The 22,328-nt window shown below is 35.4% G+C and overlaps 1 protein-coding gene and 1 long non-coding RNA gene across 4 annotated transcripts; both read left to right on the top strand.

Moving 5' to 3' along the window:
* Positions 1–145: 145 nt before the first annotated feature.
* Positions 146–9,388, top strand: copz2 (coat protein complex I subunit zeta 2). 3 transcript variants are annotated; one of them, XM_039685618.2, is made up of 10 exons: positions 146–381; positions 1,758–1,826; positions 1,945–2,029; positions 3,912–4,003; positions 4,225–4,280; positions 4,647–4,724; positions 5,989–6,040; positions 7,823–7,861; positions 8,062–8,094; positions 8,680–9,388. In XM_039685618.2, the coding sequence occupies exons 1-10, from the start codon at positions 322–324 to the stop codon at positions 8,725–8,727; spliced, it is 612 nt and encodes a 203-aa protein (XP_039541552.2). In that variant the 5' UTR covers positions 146–321; the 3' UTR covers positions 8,728–9,388. The 3 variants fall into 3 exon arrangements, with proteins under 3 accessions (XP_039541552.2, XP_039541554.2, XP_039541553.2); XM_039685620.2 differs by lacking the exon at positions 8,062–8,094 and having other exon boundaries at positions 222–381; XM_039685619.2 differs by lacking the exons at positions 7,823–7,861; positions 8,062–8,094; positions 8,680–9,388 and adding an exon at positions 6,311–6,698 and having other exon boundaries at positions 222–381.
* Positions 9,389–15,290: 5,902 nt separating this feature from the next.
* On the top strand, positions 15,291–19,242 carry LOC148981995 (uncharacterized). Its single transcript, XR_016155090.1, has 3 exons — positions 15,291–15,395; positions 17,937–18,091; positions 18,344–19,242. It is a non-coding gene; the product is annotated as an uncharacterized LOC148981995 (long non-coding RNA).
* Positions 19,243–22,328: the final 3,086 nt, after the last annotated feature.

Raw genomic sequence — 22,328 nt, 5'->3', positions numbered from 1 at the left:
TTACATAATTCATTGGCTTAGGCTACAGCTGTCGTTCATTATCTATTCATTGCACGTCTGACTCCTGTGTGATGAGGAAGTCACTTGAAACTATCTTTGCAAAACGGGTTACTCACTATCAGAGCAAATGACATGACGCAAAAAATATTAATTTCGTTCCCAAGACTTCCAACAAACAAGCTTACTATGAAAGGCGCCATTGTGGCTCCTGTACGGCAGCACTGCTTGGTGCTGCCCAAGTTGTGAGCCAACATGGCGGATTGAGGGCTTTGGTTGCAGACACGCCCACTGTGAGTCAGAGGGTTTAGGAGCGCTACTGTAATGACAGCTCAAAGCTGTCCACGTCAACACTGTGCTACCACCATGGACTCCACTGCTCTGGTAAGATATGTGTGCCATTTAATCGCTGTTTTTATTTCTTTAATTCATTGTACACATTGAAATAGTAGGTTGACGACCAGCTTTAGCAGCTTTTCATTTGGAATCTATGGAGAAATATGTTTTCGACTATTTTCTCTTTATATTATTCTTAGGCGTAGCGTGCTAAGTTGGAACAATATAGAAACTCTACATTTGTCAACTAACTGGAAATGTGAGTTGTCTTGTAATATACTCGTGCATGTATTTTTTTCCTCGCGAAAGCGAAATCGTTGACAGAAACCGATACGGTTTCTGTTTACGAGCGCACGAAAATTAATATGAGCAAACCTTAACATTATTTATCAGATTATGAATGGATCATTGATGTGCACAATGCGAACGTATAGCATAGTGTTTCCATTTCTTCCACGTCATTCTCCACTTGTGTTTAGTTTGTTCTGAAAGTTTTTTTTTTCTTCGGTCTAGTCGTGGAAGATGTGGCTTTTCAAAAGTGGACGTGGATGCCACGTCCTCGATGTGTCTCTGCCTGAGCGGAGCGCGCGCGTTGCCTGTTTGGTGCGCGTGATTGATTCCACAGGTGGATACTTGGAGGAGATCAGGGTTATTGCTTGCCATGGACCTTTTTAATACTCTTATGAGTTGACCTATATAGACAGTATATAACTGCAAATTATTAAAACTGTAGCTGTGGAAAAAATATATTCTACAAAAAAAATGCCTTTAATGTGGGAAAAGGTTAAATTTAAAGTACTTTTCTTTATGATTTTAAGCATTGTAGTAGACAAAGGATAAAACAAAATGTTAAAAACAGTGATATTATATATTGGATATATTAGGCCATAGTTCCTGATGTAACAAGGTTGACAGTTTTACAGTTAATTGATTCATTTCTAGCAGTGTAAAAAAAAAGTTGACAATGCTTAAGTCATTGTTTACATACAATAAAAGCTGTGCTCTTACTTGGATGGAATGGATATGCTTCATATTTTATTGTTTTAGTTAAATGGTCATTGGTAACACTTTGCCTTACTGTGAAACAGATATTATAATTTACAAAGTTTCATTGTTGAGCCCTGAAGGTCTGTGTCTCGAGACAGGATGCTCTTGTATTCCAAACTGATGTTCTGAAAAGGTGACCAAAGAATAGTTTTCTCCTTCTGTTCACCTGGCTCAAGTTCTGTGATACACTCAGACTTTGAATCAGTGGTAGTCAGTGCATGACAGAACTTTGGCCCGGCCGGACCCAGTCGAGTGAAAGCTAACAAACAGCCTAGGCATAATATAATAGCATTTTAAGGTGTAATTATGACATAATAGAAATAAAAAATCCCTGTAATGTGAATTATTGAAAATAATGTCGATTTATTTTCAACCAGGAACCCTCGCTGTACACCGTGAAGGGTGTCTTCATCTTAGACAATGATGGAAACAGACTGCTTTCAAAGGTGCTTAGACCCCTTCCCCCTTTTGATAATCTTTCTTTTTACAGAAAATGGAAAAAGATCATCATGAATAACTGTTTATGTACTGTGCAATTATGTATGTACTCATGTGCAATTACAGTACTATGATCCAGAGCTCTACCCTTCCATGAAAGAGCAGAAGAATTTTGAAATGAACGTCTTCAACAAAACACATAAAGCTGACAGTAAGTTCATTATTTAACAGTGTATTGCTAACCTTCCCATTAAGTTACGAAAGTTAAGAACTTGCTCAAAAAACGTGATAACTTTTAACATTCTATTAATGTTTTTGGAAGAATGCTTTTTCTTGATAACTTTGAGAGAACATTGGCAGAACATTAGCTAAAGTTCTGAGAAGATTCCCTGTTACCTGGGATACTGCCAAATATTTAGCTTAGCAATTAGACCTGATGGGCTGCTTTATGTTCCAACTCAAGCTCTTCTCTTCAGATCAATGTGTCCTACTAAATTCAGGTGAGTTTAGAGACTCTATTGTGTCAATTAGGAGCAGTACTCTAAGAAGTGTCCCAGATTAGTCCCAGATCAAGTTTCAAAGTAGTTTACAGTGGTTCATGGCCATTAGAACTTGCAGTTGCAAGGTTCCTCTAGGGCTTGTAGGTCAGATTACTGGAAAACTGGGTGGAGAACCTGTTCTAAAATTCATAAATGTGTTTATTACTTTTACCCTGTGGGGTGAAGGAGATTGACACTAGGATAACAAAGCCACCCTGATCCTTTCACCTGTTTAGGTGTTAACTGTTTGTCAAAATACACACCTGTATTTGTCTCTTTAAAGGTGAATGCGAGGTGAAAAGTTGTTCTTGACGGAAAAGGGGCAGAAATAGCTTCTGACCTCCAAATGTTTTGCTTCACATAAATCTTTTAGTAATCAGACACCCCTTTTAGGACATCATCGCAAAGTAAAACACTGTTCTGTGCTCATATTTCCTGGTACTTATTAATAGACAAAACTGAAACTGATCTTGAATTAGCACTGGAATTTTATGTAAAAATTCAGTCACTGGACCTTTTTATGCCTTTAAGCACTGTAGTTTCTATGGTCTCAGCTAACTGGGAAAGTTCTCAGAATGTTCTGGCAAGATTTTGTCAAAGTTAAGCACAAAACGCTCTTCCAATAATGTTAATAAAATGTACATTTAATGTTATCTGGTCTTTAATTATGTCCTCAAAGTGTTAGCACATACATTTTATGTATACGTTTTGATTCAATATGCTTTAAACTGGGCATGGAAAGTGTTTTTCTGAAATGTTTTTTAAGTTGGATATTTCTCTTGACATTTTAATAAACGTTGCTCTCATCATATTTGCAAAATTACAAAAGGGAATTTTTCCTTATTTTTCTAAAAACGAAGAAAAATATTTTAAAATACAACATTCAAAAATATTTTTTTTATAGCTTAAATTAGGGGTGTCCAACTCGGTCCTGGAGGGCCACTGTCCTGCAGAGTTGTCCTCTAACTTGCCCTAACACATCTGTCTGGGAGTGTCCATCTAGTATCCCTATAGACCTTGATAAGCTGCTTCAGGTGTGTTTATTTGTGTTTATGGAGCTGAACTCTGCAGGCCCTCCAGGAGCAAGATATGACTGCATACATTTTGGCTCTGCGTGACCGTGTGGATGAATGGGATTCTTTCTCAAAACTAAAGAGAGGGAGATTACTGCTCATTAAACATTAGCTGAAGACGTTACTGTAGCTTTACCCATTAATAGTTTTCGTTCGTGACAACTAACCTATACCACACCATACATGTGTACGTCCGTACATAGCCGGAGCAACTTTTCTCTATTTACTGATATGATGAGACGCACACGGGCGAGTGACATGTTTTTAAAACGTTGGATATCTCTATTATGTTGCCCATTAAATAAAGTTAAAAAAAAAAACTTTGAAAGTGTAAAAAAAGTGTAATATTTTTTTTTTCTATAACTGAATATACAGATATTATGTACAAATAAATATATGTATATCTAAATAAATATTCAGATATACAAATATATATAAATTAATGTATGTATTTTAAGTATTCTGGTTCGTGTGTGCACAGATGAGATTGCCTTCTTAGAAGGCATGACGATAGTCTACAAGAGCAGCATAGACTTGTTCTTCTATGTAGTCGCCAGCGCTCAGGAGAATGAGGTAAGTCATCATGTATGTGGATGAGCTGGCCTGTAATTGGCTGGAAAACTAAAAATCGTGTCACTCATTTTGCATGTGACTAATTTGTTATGACTGGTCGTTTTTTAACAGTATTTGACCTCTCATTCTGTTTCTCTGGATACAGATATAAAAAAAAATCTGCTGTGAATCATTCCATTTCCTTTTCTGACTCTCTCTTCCTGTATTTGTCTGATCCTCAGCTCATGTTAATGGCAGTGCTGAACTGCTTGTTTGACTCTCTCAATCAGATGTTGAGGTGAGTTCTTTTTTTTTTTCCACAAAAAAATGTTCAACCTATAATAGAAATAAATTTATTTTAAAAAAAATTCTAGAGCATCATTTTTAGAATGATTTCTCAAGGATCATGTGATTAATTCCTGGTGAAAATTAGGAATAGGATTAAATAACATATCTTGAGCATATTAGACGCTTCTTTTTTAAAAAACATTACATTACTGACACCATGTGCCGCCCTTTAGGCTGATTCACGCCAGAATTCACAGAATTCTAGGCATGCACCCCTTCTGTGGTAACCATGGAAACTGGTGAAGGGCAGCACAAGATGTCAAGGATGTCACAGTAGAAGACTTGTGTGCTCAGGTGTCGTCTGCTTTTCCAACAGGAAGAATGTGGAGAAAAGGACTCTGCTGGATAATATGGATGGAGTGTTCCTAGTGGTAGATGAAATCATCGATGGAGGGTAAATATTAAATAACTAATTATTCTCTTTTAGGACCTGCACATTCACTTAGTTCAACAAGAAAACATGCCCTAACATTCAAAAGTAAGATTTATGTTTTAAAAATTTTGTATGCTAACCATGGCTGCAGTTATTTGATCAAAAATACAATTAAAAAAAAATAATATATATACTGTATATATATATATATATATATATATATATATATATATATATATATATATATGAAGAGTTCAGATGCAAAAGCCTCTAAGTGCCATTTGTAATTTTCTTCTTTAATGATCATTTTTATCAAGCCTGTATTTTTAAGTTCAGTGATTTCACTTAAATGACAATTAATAGGTAATTATCATTGCCATTTAAGTGAAATCACTGAACTTAAATATACGAGTTTGATAAAAATGATCATTCTAGAAGAAAATTACAAATGGCACTTAGAGGCTTTTGCATCTGAACTCTTCATATATATATATATATATGTGTGTGTGTGTGTGATGTCAAAGCTGTATATTTAGGATAATTACTCCAGTATTCAGTGTCGCATAACCCTTCAGAAATCATTCTTATATGATGATTTTGATGCTCAAGCAAAATATATTAAATTGGCTTAGTGGTTTTTGGATATTTTACTGCAAAAATCCTGCATATTGTAGGTTTAAGTAAAATAAATGATTATACATTTTTAAATTATAGGCCACCACAGTTAAAGAGGTCATAACATGGATTATTTTAATATGCTCCTTCAGGTTCACTTATAATGTTAATAAAGTTTTTTGCACAAAAGAACCCCAAATATTTATGTGTAAAAATTATTATTTTCTAAAACATTATCCAAATAAAACCATAATTTAAAAACAAAAAAATGATAAACAAAAGTTGATTTGCTAACTCTCCATTACACTGTGTCTTGTTTACAAAACAATCTGCAGTCAAATGCTCTGAACAAACATATCATTTTCCGACATGATCCAGGACGCCATTAAATAAACATCCACTTTTTCCGACGCCGGAATCCGTCTGAAGTCTGTACAGAGACACAAACTAGCTGTTTAAACTGGATGTGTCTTCCATTTGTTCTGTTGTTGGGGGACTGATGGAGCATGTCAGAAACTGAACATTAGATAGTCATTATAATGTTTTCTATTTTCTCTTGACACGATAATCACATCTGGAACTGGTTGCATAAACTACTAATACTAGTCTAACAAGTTAGTAATAAAAAAAATGGCTTAATTCTAAACTTCATTCATATGTTGCTCTACAGGGTGATATTGGAGAGTGACCCCCAGCAGGTCCTTGAAAAGGTCAACTACAGGGTAAGAGACTGTATCAGTGCTTGTTTTCTGTATCTATGAGTTATGTTTCACAATGCTCTGAGAGTTTGTTATTAAACCCCAGACATTCGTCAGATACCTCAATAGTATACTGCAAGTCAGCACAGTTTCTAGCTCTTTACCCAGAATCACCGCTACCTGTCTTTAGAAATTACCGTGGCACATAATTTCAGCTTGACAGGAAGTTCCCTTTTCTTTTTGCCCAGTTTAGTCATGCATGCAGACTAAGTGTCCCCTCTCTTGCCCTGTCAGTGTGTGTCGGAGCAAGCGTATGGCTTCGTGCTTTTTGATTACATCACTGGTAACGTGGAGGGCCAAGGAGAGAGACGAGAGCTACTGTAGCTCTCCTTCAGCCCCCCCCCTTCCTCTCTCCCTCCGCTTTAGAGATGAGAGAGAGAGAGAGAGAGGGCAGGTAACTGCATGGCATGCACAAGCGTGTGTGAGGCTCACAAGAGGAACCGCTGTAACCGATGGAGCTGATCAATAATAAGAAAATGTCCCGCTGACATCTGACCGTAAAGCTTTTGCTGCATGCGGAGTGGGAGACACTGTCACATCTTTGAGTTACACTCACATAAACTCACTCAGTAAATGACCGGCATGATTTCAGCTGGCCACACTTCTGATTTATGCTGTTATGAGTTTTTTTTTACTGCAGTGCAACGGGGAAGACATTGTCCCACTTCAAATAATATTTAAAAATAACAGTAAATACAAATAACAAAAACAAAAAAAACAATATCAGACAAATGTATTTTGTAAATAAATCTTTAATTTTAATTTTAATTTTATTTAGAATAAATTGGAAAAAATAATTAAAGTAAATGTAATGGGTTGGTTAAAATTGCAGTTTATTTTCTGTGAATACATTTTAGCAGCTATGTAACAATTTATTTTGTTGTTTTAGACTTTTTAGACTCAATTTTAGTGATGGTCCCACTCCAATATAGTTGTCAACCAACTATACAAAATAGTAATATCAACAAAATACTTTTAAATTAGATTAAAAAAAATCAACAAAAAAAAAATACAGAGACATAACAGTTAAATAATCTAGTGTATTGGAACAAAAAACAAAATACTTTTAAATAAGATTAAAAATAATACAGAGAGATAACGGTTAAATAATCTAATCTAATTTATTTATCAGTACAATTGCAGTCTAATTCCTTTGAATACATTTTAGCAGCGAGGGAACATTTTGTGATTTTGAATATTTTAGTAAATTTTAGCAATGGTCCTGTTCTAGTATAGTGATCAACCAAAAATGGCTTTTTAATGGGCAGTGATAATATGATTGGTGTCTGCAAATAATTCCGGTAATTGATTGCTGAAATAATGCCGTAATAAACTAAATGATGACAAATGCAAATCAAATGCATACTTATTTTACATCAAATATTTCCAAAATAAAAAAAGTGCTTAACTGACCAAGAAAAAGTTTAATATCCATTATCAAGGGTGAACTAACCCTTCTGTTAACGGGGCAAGCTGGCATATCATCAGCCGAAGATATTTACTGATGATTTTGGAACAAATGTTCATATTTTCTCTACGGCTTTGGGACACTATTTTTGCCCTTTAGTGATGTTTAACAGTAGCTAGTGGTAGATGAGTTGTGGTGTGTTATTGATCTTAACCTTCACTTTGCTAGAGAGTAACTATAAGTTTGAAACATCTTGCACGATTTGTCTGGCTTGGTTGGTTGCGGTTTGTCAGTTAATTTTGTAATCGTAATTTGTCCTGTTTTTGGTTACTTTACAGGCAGATGACAACCCATTATCAGAACAGAGTGTGGCACAGGTATAAACATACATATAAAAACATACAAACACACAGAAACTACAATCACAGGCACTTTTCTGTTAACGTTTGTTGTGAAACATTTTAAAAACTCTGAAATGTTTCCCTTTCTGTCTAACTGTCATTAACGCCTGCACTGTGATTAACATCATCATCACCTGTCTCACTCTAACCTTTGCTACTAACTCTAACCTTGACAGCACATCACTGAGAAACTGGCTCTCACCTCTAATGTAAGTGCATGAAGACACACACACACACACACACACACACACACACACATGCGGATACTTTTAAGCACTTAAAAATGAAAAATCATTTGGGGTAAATCTTTCAAAATGTTTTGTTATTGACAACAGATGCGTAGTATGGGACTGAAACTAATCTAAAGTGAAATTTCTAGAAGAGACTGCTGTAAAGAAACTTCCAGTCTAATACAGTGGTCTTCAGATGCCCCCTTGTGGCCGTAATATAAAGTTGTTTAGTTAATTGAGGAACTTTTGTCATAAGAATATAGTTGCTACATCTCATTATTGTATCTTGCATCTTTCATTTCATAATAGTGTTTATTTAGCTAGGTAATATTATATCTAATTTTATATGGTGTTTTATAACTAGTATTGCATTGATTCAGTGGGGGCTTTATTACTACAAAATATGGTAGGTAAATGAAATGTATCCAAAAACCATATGAACTGATTAACAACTAACAACTTAATGTCAATAATTGCACATGTGGAGTAATGCATCTTGAAGTGTGTTGTAGTTTTTTGGGCGGATCACTGAATGTTCACTGAAATTCTGTTTTCTTTTTTCAGGTGTTACAGTCAGCAAAGGAGCAGATCAAGTGGTCAATTCTAAAATAAAATATCTTGAAGGAATCTGTAAATTATTGAAAGGGAATTTCAATTTTATTTTATATTTTAATTTTTAATTATTTGTATTTTAATTAATTATAGAAGTGCAATCTGTTTTATCTCATGTTTAGTGCTGAAATATTTATATTTTTGTCAAAAGTGGGTCATTTGTCGATGTATTGTCGATACACAAATAGCCTACTTGCTGCTTTAAAGCAATTACAAATTGTGTTTTTGTTTTTTGCTGTTCTGTTTAGAGGAGGTAGAGGAGCATGGTCTGTGATATAAATAATCACAGATCAAAAGCCTACTTGATTGTCTAAACTTGTTTTAATCTTGTCAATTTTGTCATTGTTGTTTTTAAGTCATGGCTGCTTTACAACCTTTTGTCAAAAATATAATTCACAAAGTTTTGTTACATTTGGCTTATAACTAAATATTTTGGTACATGTAAATTGGTTAAATGAGTGAGGCTATTATTAAATGTAGTACAACGAATATAATATAAAATAACAGTGAGTTACATTTACATATGAAAAGCAAAATATATTGTATTTACTAGGATTTATTTTATAGTAACTGTAGACTTTTTCCTGAATGTTTTAATGGGAAATAATTACGGAAGAACGAACATGTGACTAAAAACGAATAAATATGTTTTTTTTATATATATAATATTATTTGTTTGCACTTTCTGTCTTTTCGAGTTTGTATGACAGCGCGACAAAGATGCCGCTTCTCTATTGGTGAGAGACGAGTGAATCTGGACCAATCAGATTTGTTTCATTCTGCATAAATACTAATAATTACAGTGGGGTGTGGTTTGGTCTGCCATTGGATGGTGTAGGCCAATGGAAATTGCAGATCCGAGTCTCCACCTATGATTGAAGCCGAGGGATCGCCTCACGCCCTGACTGGATACATTTAATAAAGGTGGGTGTTGACTTTTGAAATCGGAGACATTCAACAACCAATTGCATTTTATTATTTCTGTTCGGAATCATGCAATAGCATAATGATATGGATATGGTTAGGATATGTAGTCACCCGTTGCCTGTCGAATCAGACCATTTATCACTAAATTATATATTATATAGGCTTATATATAATTTTTTTTCCCTCAAAAGTTAATTAGCCTAATTTTAGAGGTTAGGCTAGTTGTTTCATTTGGGGCTATTTTTTATCGTCGCAACGAGTAGCCTAACAACGACAACTGCAAATAACACAAAGTAGCCAAACAGCTGCAATAGGCTAAAGCTGTAGGGTCTAAGCATGATGCACATAGAATAAAATGCGAAAATCGTCATCGATCTTAAAATGAATTAGCCTACATCATAATAGGCCCATTGCATTTGAGCGTATATAGACATTTATTAAATATAAGTAATAGCCTAATAATCACTGACACCAGCAACCCTTTTTTGACCATAAACATAAAACAAGAAGTAAAAATAAATAAATGAAATGATAATAAAAATAGGCTAGTCGTATCGTTTTTAGCAAAATCGTAAATAAGCATATTCCAGGGCATAATAGGCCTATAGGCTAATAGACGTGGATTAATTACAGTGTTGCTTAGTTTTTTGTAAGCAGCATGAAGTTCTTATACGGTGATAGGCTATTTTAGGCTATATCGTTATAATTAAAAAAATTAAGTTGATTGATGTGCAGTTGTGTTGGAACTTGGAAACAACACAAATTTAACACATCGAGACTTAAAATTATGCCTTAATAAAATAAAATCATATGTTCCTCAGCACGGCCTATTTGAACTCTCATAAAATGTTAGTAAGATATTTCCCAACGCGGTCGTAAAAATGACAGTGGATTTTTTTCGTTAGGCTACATCATCTTCTTAGCAAACCAATCTGTGTTACCTTAAATTATATTAAGTTTATCTCTGTAAAGCTGCTGTGAAACAATCTACATTGTCAAAAGCGCTATATAAATGAGGATGACTTGACTTCACTATAGACTCAGATTAGCCAACATCTGTTTAACATCACAATAAGTTCAGTCATTTCCTATAGGCTACCCAGTTTTTTTTGTTGTTGTTTTTTTTTTAAGATTGATTTTCTTGAACTTTTAGACCTATTTTAAAATAATTTAAATAGGCTACAAGCTGCCTACATTTTACGTCAGCAATTAATGTTTAGAAGTTTTGTTTTTTTTTTGTTTTTTTTTTACTATTGGTATCTCGGCTTTATCCTCGCCACGGTAGCCTATATATATATAGGCTATTTACTTTAATCTCCCACTTTTTTTTGTTTAATTTGGACTTGGTCCCATGTTGTTCACACAAGCATAAAATGACTCTGAATGAACATTAAAAAAAATCATGGAAAGGATTTCCACATGATTAACTTGTTTTATTTCAGCATTATGGAATTATGTTATTCCAATTTAATGTGCTTACGTTGTCAACTTAATTCATTAAGGTTGATTCAACTTATACTATTACGCACAGCTTAATTTGTGTCACTGAATTTAAAAAGGCTCCCTTTCAGGTATTAATTCATCCAATGCTATATAATTAATTTTAGTGTCACACACAAACAATTTATAGTCATAGCACTTTTAAACATCATAATTAATAACATCTACTTGTTTTATCTTCCAAAGCATATGATGTAAATACTGCTGAATCAGTCTTCACCAAATGGTTTAGCTACTCTTCTCCACAATGGTAACCCATAATTGTAATTTAAATGGTTCAGTAATTGCAATGTAGTTTAACATTAAACACAATTACCCACTAAATCTTCCCCTTTTCTTATTTTCTTAAAAACACATAAAATAACACTTAATTTCACCATGTATTTTCTCTTAATTCAACCATATGCAAAGCATGCTGGGAACTAACAAGCACCACCGTTTCAATTAATGCAACACAAATCAATCATGTAAGCAAACACAGACGAATTAAGTAAACTCAAATTGTACATATATTTAAGCAGATTGAACACAATCAAATTAATTTGGGGCAAAATGGCAGTTGACTCGCACTACACTGCCACCCTCTGGATGTAAGATTTTTTTTACTTAATGTAAATGGTTTGTGTTTAGACAACACGTTAGGATATTGCATTGTTAAGTTGAGATATAATTACATACACCTTAATAGAAAAAAAAAATATTTCAAGTCGAAAAACACAATTATTATAAGCCAAATATATGTAAAGTGCACAACCTTCCCAGTTGATTTTTTGAGTGTATCTATATTTATCTGTTTAAAACAAATCGATTTTGTATTTTTTTTAAAAAAAATAATAAAATACTATAAAACAAAACCAAAGAAAATAAATAATTAAAATTGTCTGAAACAGTGTGTGAAGTTGGGATACAACTTCTGTGATGAGGGAACTTCATGATATGGGGGAAAGAACCAATAATTTATGATTACAAAAGCAAATCAATAGAATATAACAATATTGCTAGTTTTCTTTTCTTTTTCTTTCTTTTTTTAAATGTGAAACCCATTCAAAGCTGCCACAAGAAAAAAAAAAAAAAAAAATATATATATATATATATATATATATATATATATATATATATATATATATACTGTAGTGTAATATTATATTATATATTTTCTTGTGACTGTTTTGAAGGGATTTCAAATATATACACAAATATAATCAGTCAATTATGGCAGAAAGAAAGGTGATTTAAGTGACTTTGAATGTGGCATCGTTCTTGGTGCCAGATTTGCTGGTCTGAGTATTTCAGAAACGGCTGATACTGTGATTTTCACTCACAACCATGATCCGAAAAAGACCAAATATCCAGTGAACGGCAGAACATTGTTGGTGCCAGAGGTCAGAGAAGAATGGCCAGACTGGTTCGAGCTGATGAGTCTACAGTATACTGGCCTTAACTTAACTTAAGTGCTTATTTGAGTAACTCAAATAAGCACTTAAGTTAAGTTAAGGCCTACCTTAACCTAATACTGCAGGAGTGAATGATTGTGACGTGTTTGTCGTTTGCTCCATCTAGTGGACAATTGAAAATCTACACTGTCCTCTTGAAAAAGCCTGACTCTCACCACCTAAAGCAAGATTGAATATGTCTTCATTCAGGCTTCTCTGTTGGCTGCAGTGTTTAAAGTTTAAACCAGTTGAACATCACCTTGTCCAGAATGTGAGACCATGAAAGATGAGCAAAGACCAACAAACCAGCATCCCTTTACAGCATCCATTCTCCCAAACATATCATGGATGTATTTTTAACCCTTGTTGAAATCCATCATTTATGGCATCATGCTTCCTGCATGTAATTATGCGGAGGAGGGGTCACTCAGCGAACGCATGACACATGTGTGGTTGCATCTTCACATCCTCAGGAAATGTGTTTTTTAAGAGAGTAGCGGGTGTTGATAGATTTCAGATCGCTTGCAGCTGCTCTCACAAAGTGCTTCAAAGTGAAGAAGAGTCAGATGAAAGAACGTCACTTCATCTGTCACAGACATCTTCATGGGACAGAGACACGTGTGCTCGTCCCGAAATACAGCCGAGGTCATAACTGCACGCTAGTTTCCTCAAGGACTTAACCTTGTGAGTATTTGTCTATATTTTTCTCACTTTTTTTGCCATGAGAAAACTGACTTTGTTTTTCCTGTGGTGGATAGTTTATTGACATGATGAAAGATAAAGTTATGCACATAAAGCTATAAGTGAAATACTTTCATATTAGCTCATAACCACATTCATAATTCGCGCATGGAGTTAGCACTTTGAAGGCCATTCATTAACACAAATGCAAAAAACTGGATTGAGAAGTGACAGCTGTCAGTCAAATGTTATGTATGTACCATATGCAGCAGAGTTTCTTGTCAGTTTGTCTCCCGTAAAATCAAACATTAAAAAATAAATAAATCATATAGTTGTACATTGATTTTACAGTTAATTTAATTGCCTCTTGGCTTTAAAGAAATGATGCATTTTTGTTACAAGCTTGAGGGAAAAATATATATATAAAAAAAATGATTGGCCTAGACGCTTCATATCTTAAATTCTAATCCTCACCTGATCTGGGGCTTAATGGTAAACGTAGCAATTAAGATGTCTTAAGATCTATGACCCACTAACAGTTATTCAAGGAATGGTTAGTGCTACTTTTCAGTATCAAATTAGGCCTATGTATGTTTTTATGTAACTGACTGTCTTTTTTGATGACTGACTTGATTGCCTATAGCAATTTAGTTAGTGTTAGTTTAGTAGCTCAATTGCTTTTAGTTAGTGAATTAACTTTACACAGTTATTGAGCTGAACTGAATGGTCACTGAACTGAATTGAGCTGAAAAATGACAGTTCTTATGCTAGCCTACAGCCGCTTTACAGTAGCTTGTACACTGTAAAACATCTTGTTGGTTTAACTTAAAAAATGTGGTTATTTGGTTGCCTTAAAATTTTAAGTTCATTGAAATGGAAAAAAAATGACTTAATACAATGAATGAGATTGACTTAATCATCAGAAACTCAAAATATTATGTTATCTGAACCACATTAATTATTTAAGTTGATTTGACAAAAGAAAAAATGTTGTGATTACAAATTTTTTACAATGAAGTTTGCATCATTAATTCTGTTACTTTCATGTATTTTACTGTAAAGCTGCTTAAACAATTTCTATGAAGAGCTATAAAAAATAAAGATGGCTTGATTGACTTCAAGTTCCTCAACGGCCTGACACCGACTTCTGGAGGAAGACTGAACTATTTGCATTTCACACATGGTCGCTACGTATCGCTTTGGCACTTTCACGGTAAAAAAAAATATTGTTGGTTTAACTTAAAGTTCTTAAAGTTCATTGAAATTTAAAAATTGAGTTAATACAATAAAAGAGATTGATTTAATAATCAGAAACTCAAAATGTTATGTTATCTGAACCATGTAAATGATCTAAGTTGATTTGACAGAAGAAAAAACGTTAAGTCATTATTTATTTATTTTTTTTTATTATATATTTTTTTTTTTTACAGTGGAAGCACAGGCTGGATTTGTCATTCAAAATAAAGAAATATTCCTTTAAGGTGTAATATTTGGTACATTTATGAGGACATATTATTTATAACCATACTCTCTCAATTAAAGAACCATTAGATGTTTTCATTAAGCTCTTAATAATAAAATAAAATATTTTAACATTTTAATACAAATTTTGCATGATAATATTTAAGCAAAGAGTATAACTTGAAGAAACTACTGTACATCAGACCACCAAAATGGTCATTTTGGCCTGATCCCTCATTAATTTCTGGCCCTGGCTGATACACACATGCGGCTTGATGAACTAAGAAAAAACAAAAGTATCTTATGAAGTAATAAATTAAGTCAAACAAACATGGTGTGCATTAGGCTATCTAAATAAAGGTGAGCTCTAAGACAGACAAGAGCAGTAATAGCACCTAGGCCATTTATCAAAAGTTGACGCTATAAATTAATGAATTATGAGGGGGTTCAGTTCTGAAACATTGATTGGTCAAATGGTCACCAGTAATTGGGTGTGAGTGGCATCTGGGAAGTACAGGCAACAACGCTGATGTCACATGTTTTTTTTACATCATAGGAGCCAGTTGGCAGATGGGGAGACCTTTGAACTGTTCCTCATATTTCACATGTTGGCAGATCATCTTGCTTGGGGAAATGTAACTGCTGCTCTATTTGGAAGGTGATGGAGTGAGTATAACAGAGAGAAAGCAATAACGTGAACGACGAAGTGTTGTAACCTTTTAGAAACTGAGGTGATTGAATGTGTAGGTATATATTATTACACAAAAATGACAGTTCTGTCAATAGTCCAGTTTCTTGCACTGTGTGTTTGAATGTTTAGATGTTGTGACTGTCACTCGTTTCTAAATCAGACAGAAACGACAAGCCTCACATCACTTTTCAATGATCTGAAATAATTCCTTTGTTTTCATTGCAGGAGTTAAAATCCACAATCACCAGAACAGCAGCTCAAATCATGAAACTGTTATCCCACTCACATTTTCAGTCAAATCATGAGCACAGCGAGGGGTTGCCGCATATATAGGAGACAGCGTGAATAAACTGAGCTTGATTGGCTAGCCGCTGTTTAGCATACCCTCCTTGATTGGCTAAGGAGCTGACATTGATGGATTGGCTCTTTACTGATAGGTTCCTCTAAAAAATGACGTTTCAAATGAAGGGCAGGGCTAAAACTACAGGGAGTGGCTAATTTAATGTGTGCTGTCAATCATCATGGGCCCTCCACACAAAAGAAAGTGTTTTCACCCCCAACATTTTTGTTTAAAACACATTTACTGGTATATTTATAGATTAAAACAACTATGGTTTTAGATTATCTACTCAACACATTCAAAGAAAAGACTAGTATTTCATCTTTACCAAATGTACACAAAATTTCACTTTTAATCCACAGAGCAATTTAACAATTGCTCTATTTACCACAGTGGTGGTAGAAAGATAAATATGGAAACAAAATGAGTAAAATCGCACTAGAGTGTGGAGGGAAAATAGCTGATGAAAACCTATTTTTCAAGCTATAACTAACAATTCATAAATCAAGTGCTCTTGACATCCTTGTTCCTGGCAAGTTTCTTTTTAACACATAATATTAATCATCACTCAAACTGCTGAAAGAAAGAAATTGCGTAAGGCTAACATGAAATTAACTATTTTAATCGTGCGTTTCTTGGAAGAACTGAATGGTGTACTTTGGAGGCCTGTGTTATTTAACTATAAGGGTCCTTTCCTTAAGTTGCACCAAATTACACCACACTGTCATGTTGCCTTAAAATCATATTAAAATATGTGTTGTGCTGGATCTCGAGATCTCATGAAAGTAATCCACCCATGAAGCCATGCGCTTTTAACCAGATCAACGCCTTAGGAACGGCTATGCTCATAGAGAGATGGCCCGCCATTTTGTCTCCTGTTTCTCGTCAGGTCGCCTGCCAACTCCTCGTCACAGAAAAACACATGGTCCGCGGGGCTCCTCAATACCCTCGCGTGCCGCACGCCCCATTTCAAATAAACACCCGGGTCCACTTGGCCCGGCGCTACCCGCCATCTGCCCAAACAGAGCACGCGGAAAATAAATGCTGCTCTCCTAAACAAATAAACCCTCGCGCCATTCACAACGCGCGAGATGGAAGCGCGGGATAGGAAGAAACACGATTTATCCTCGCGAAGTATAAACACGGCGACAGGTTTCTGAATATATGTGGAGAGGGGAGGTTTCACAGAGTGTATAGTCAACAGAAAAGTAATCAAGAGGAAAGTGAAGGCGAGGTCGTTTAAATGATGTAAATGGTAAAGTTTTCAGGCCGAAAGCCACCGCGGACTGCAGTTAGCATGTCATAAAACGTCAATTGTACATAGCCAGCACAGAGAAAATATTATATAAAATGTTTGACAAAAGGAAACGGGTCACTATTGAATATTTGCCTTCTAGATTTAGGATAATAATGTAAATATCTATTTTTATTGATTGTTTTATTGAGTAGGCCACTTTAGGCTACTCAACCATTAAAAGGTTGCCTATTTGTTGGTCTAACGGCCATTAGCCAAATCATGTTTACTCAAATAATGTATTATGACTCAAATTAAATAAAAAATGTTCATTTAGATCTTATTACACAAATAAAATATATTATTTACTTGTTTTTACTAATGTTTTTATTATTAACTTCTGAAAATATAGACTTATAAAAGACACATAAAAAAGGTCATGTATAGCCTACATAAAATTTCATCATCTTAAATTGAAATTCTCTCCAACCACAAAGCATCACAGCCTCAGAAGTGGAATGTAGGATCTTAAAATCATCTGAAGGTATTATTACTATTCATTGTTTTTATATTTATTATCAAAAGTTTGGAGTCAGTTCGATGTTTTTGAAAGAAAGTAATACTTTTATTCAGTAAGGATGTATTAAATAGCTTGATAAAAATGACACAATAGATTTCTGAGTTTAACGCTGCTCTTTCTATATAATCAACTCAAGATGTATATATATACACACACAAACACACACTGTTTAAATTGTTTGAAGTGAAGATTAGAAATTCAGATATTTTTGACAATAGGACTGATATTGTAAAGAAAAATTGTATTAATAAACACCAAAAGAAATACATGTATAAATATTGATTGATTAATTTTACAGTTAGAACAAACATTTCAAGCATATTGAAAACATTATGGTTCATTATCATTGTCTGTTTTTACAGCAAACTTGCGCATCAACCTTTCATCCGGTAGAGGGCGATAGAGCACCAAAATGCAGTTGGACCAGGACAGGACACTCTTGAGGCCTTGTTCCTGGCTTGCCTTTCCTCATGTTTCAGGTTATCCATGAAATCACAAGAATCTGAGACGTCTGAAGGTACAGAGCTGTGTGAATCAGTCAATTTCGAAATTGTTATGTGTGTTTTCAAGTATGGCGAGATGTCAAGTGATGGACCACTTTGTGAACGTTTAGTGATGGAATCACAAGCATCATATGAGGAAAGATTAAACATTATTTTATAAAATGCTTCATGAATTAAAAAGACTGATTTTTAAGCTACACATTTAAATATAACATTGCATAAAGAAATCTTTCTCACCCACTCTCTCTCTCTTTCTCAATCCCCAGGGCGGAGAATGAGATGATTGGCCATCCTTGCGTTTTGTCGTACAAGAGGCAGGGCTGTCAGAGAAAGCTGTCCTTTTAGGGACATAATTGAGGCGGGCAGGACGGCATGTGTGGGCGTGATAGGTCGATTGTGTCAGAGAAAGCAAGATTGACAGGAGTGACAGCTCCATTTATTGGCTGCTAGAGTCTAGTCAGCAAAAGGGCATTCAGGGCCACTGGCTGGCTCTGCTGGCGGCCTGTGCAGTCGGCGCCTGGTGAGTAAGCATTTAGACAGCAGCCCTCAACGCTGCAATGCATGGGAGAAATATCTCTGTCAACACTGACTGTGATCTTTGACGCTGCCTCTAAAGAGGAAGGTCATACATATGAATGCAATCTCTGTCGCACTCTTTTTCAACGACACTCTCGCACATAAACACGCACACACAAAACCAAGCCTGACATAAATTGCACATAATGCCATGTTGTCAAACTCTCTTGGCACAAAGATTCAGCAGTAAAAACACCCTGGACTAAAGGTTCAGAGTCCTGACCCTGGAAACATTTCTCAGCAATGCGAATATTGAATGTTATCTTTGTGGGACGATTATAACTTTAACACATTGGCTGAATGCAGTTTCTAGTTCGGTGTTTGACATTCTTGCTGTATGTAAAGATTTAGGTTATCCTTAAAGGTAATGTGGATGTAATATGAGGTTTTTTTTAAGACAAAGGAAACTTCATGAAGACAGATTTTGAATGATGGTTTGATAAAGCGTGGTTGAAGTCTTGTAGTTTGACAGTATTATAGACTGACAAAGAAATCAGTTTAATATATATATAGAAATGCATATATCTGCATAGTATATGTTACTTTTCAACGATTGTGTTAAATGTTTTTTTAAATAGTCTCTTATGCTCACCAGGCTGCATTTTCATTTGATAAAATAGATTACAGTAAATACAGTGATTTTTTATTATTATTATTGCAATTTAGAATAACGGTTGTGTATTTGAATATATTATCAAATGTAATTTATTTCTATAATGACGACACTGAATTTTCAGCATCATTACTCCAATCTTCATTGTCACATGATACTTTAGAAATCATTCTGATAGGATGATTTGCTGCTCAAGAAACATTTCTTATTATCAATGTTGAAAACAGTTGTGCTGCTTCATATTTTTTTTTTTTTGAAAACCATAATACATTTGTCCAGGATAATTTGATGACCAGAATGTTAAAAAGAACAGCATAATCTTTGCTGAAAAAAGTATTAATTTCTTAAAAAAACGGCTTAAACTTTTAAACAGTATATTAAATTTATAGTAATCTATTTGTACACACACACACACACACACACACACACACACATATACAAACAATAATTCAATATAATATAATCTAATACATGTTAATTATTCTTAAATAGAGACATGGATCTGTGAAGTGAAGCACACTCCCTGAAGGCTTTATCTTATGAATCACTTTGAATTAATAGTTCCTATCAATCCAGTTTGACTTCCTGTAGGGTGTGGCCAGCCAATTAAAATTCTGGAGCCAATTGCTCAATTCTACATTGTGCCCAGTTCAATCATATAAATCATCACTTTGTCATCACACAAATCATCATCAAAAAATACAGTACAGAAAGGTGGTTTTCATTTTTATGAGTACAGTGTATTGCCATTACTGACAGCATAAGACTTGATTGAATCTTTTTTGGTTTCTCTTTGTCTATTTCCAGTAATGCATGAAGCCATGGAGTCATGGTAAACAGCATATCCCGTACAGGAATTTTATCCAACATGGAGGATGAAGAGATTTCTCCTGGAGAGTTCTGGGAACTCGGTGTATGTGATTTCTGATAAAATAATCCTGCAGTTGTAACTTTGGTCAAAAGTCCCCTGTAATTGTTGGACTTGGCTAATGAATGTCTATGACAATATTTAACTCACAATTTTGGCTTCTTTGCACACACATAATCATCCACACACAGGCACAGATATACACACATCAAACAAAAAATGTTCTTTTATATATGTTTGCATAACCTTTCCATCAAACAAAGGTGAAAGAAAATAAACACTATCCAGAGGAAATGTCCTCCTAAAGGAAACATGCTCACTTGGTGTTATAGCCTGCTTTGGTGCTAAAATATTTGGGTTTCAGTTTTTTTGGAAATGTTGTTGTCCAGAGGGTTTGCGACCTCAAAATGTTGAATCTAAAGTTGTAGAGATGCTTAGTGAAAACTGAAGAGAGACTGCGCCTAATGGAAAATGATGATAAGCGTTTTATTCCAACTGGCCGTATAGTCAATACTGTATAGGAAAGGTTTCACACCATCACACCAGGATTGAGCAGTGTCCTTCAGACTAATAAAAGCAGGCAATTCATGTACTTAGAAAAAGGCCACAGAAAGTACCACCTAATATCCTAAAGCTGTCATGCTCAGAGAATCACTTAATAAGGCACATAATCGTAAGAGGCGGCCAAGACCTCCGATGACACTAAATCAATTGGCAGACGGCAACTCCTCAGGCGGGCCGTGGTACCTAAGCTCTGAGTTATGACTTTCGGGGTGCCCCAGGGCTCAATACTCGGCCCACTCACACTTCTCTCCGTCCCAACTTTACCCTCTGGACTTAATTCATTTTTCCCTTGCTGGATCTGACAGGTTGCGTGTTACTTGGCGCCTTTCAAGTCGCCGGGCCAGCAGTATGATTAAGGGAGATGGAGGAGGATTAATGGAAAAATACAGGAACCGCAAGGATCGGTGTTGACCTAGAGGGAAGAACCTTACGTTAATTCCAAACATGCCGTTTGTTTCTGGCAGGGAAAGATAAAAGGTTAAATGTCTCAAGAAACCGTAAGTACGTCAGAAGTGTTTATTTGGTTTGTCCAGGCGTATATTGAAACAGTTGTTTGCGAAGGAAATTGAAATTATAGTTCTGCATGACCAAGCTATTTGCTGTGGAGGTCTTGCTTAATGATTTCCATATAGCTCATGTTGTCTTTGGTGTCAAATCCCATCTGCAGATGATACCACTAAAGGATGAATGGCAATCAGATGTTAGTTGTTTTTTGAACAGAGTGGGTTTTCGGTACAGTAATCATGAGAAAATGCTGTGCCCTGAATTGAATTCGCCACAAAGAACGCTCAATCCCTGTCACTTCTCCATCTTAACCAGCGTGCATCTTTTGTTTGCTTTGTGCTCATCCCGACAAGAAGACGTTAAACGACCAGTAGAAGTTTTCCAGGTTAGCTTCCCACATTCTCCTCACTAATCAAGAGCTGCCTCGCAATAACGATAAATCTCTCATTTTGACGTGCGGCATAAATAAAGCAAACAGGCCTTGGTTTGATTACCCAGACTCCCCGTGAACAGACGGGCATTTGAGTGGCTCTGCTATTTATCAACCTGGATCTCCCTTCCTCTCAATCTCTCCAGCACTCAAAAAACGCCGTCACTGATTGCGTTTAATGTCTAACACATGGCCTGGCCAAGCATTCCCACTGCTGCCCGGGGAGGTGTTTGGACTGATTAAGAGTACTGTGTTTGCGGCCAAAGACTTGGGTTGTGAAACCGAAAGGTTCTGGCAACGTGGCAGAATTTCGAGTGTAGCTCCAGGGATTCGAATGTGGTTGCCTCTGTGGTTAGCGGACAGAGTTTCTACTCTTGGAATCTTGCAGAAGCATCCAATTTGGAAAGAAATGGCATAGCAGCAATTACTTATTATCCTGAGGAGTGTTCCTCACTTCAGTGCTTTACCTCTATCTCTCTCTCTCTCACTCTTTCTTCTTCTCCTTCATCCATTCAGCACTTCTCCCTATTTGCCGGCTGCCTGGGGTCACATTTAACCTGGAAGTGCTCTGATTGAGCCGGGGGTCACTTCACGGGCCCCCAAATTGCCTGCACCCATCCGTCACTGTCAGGCCATTATTACTGCTATTATCATCAAAGTCACAGTCTGAATTATAGCGCATGCAAAAGCTGCGCC

The sequence above is a fragment of the Pimephales promelas genome, chromosome 3, assembly GCF_988280905.1.
Source record: "Pimephales promelas chromosome 3, fPimPro1.hap1.1, whole genome shotgun sequence".
Taxonomy (NCBI): Eukaryota; Metazoa; Chordata; class Actinopteri; order Cypriniformes; family Leuciscidae; genus Pimephales; species Pimephales promelas.
Note: the sequence above shows the minus strand (reverse complement) of the source record. Positions and strands in the feature narration are given on the sequence as shown.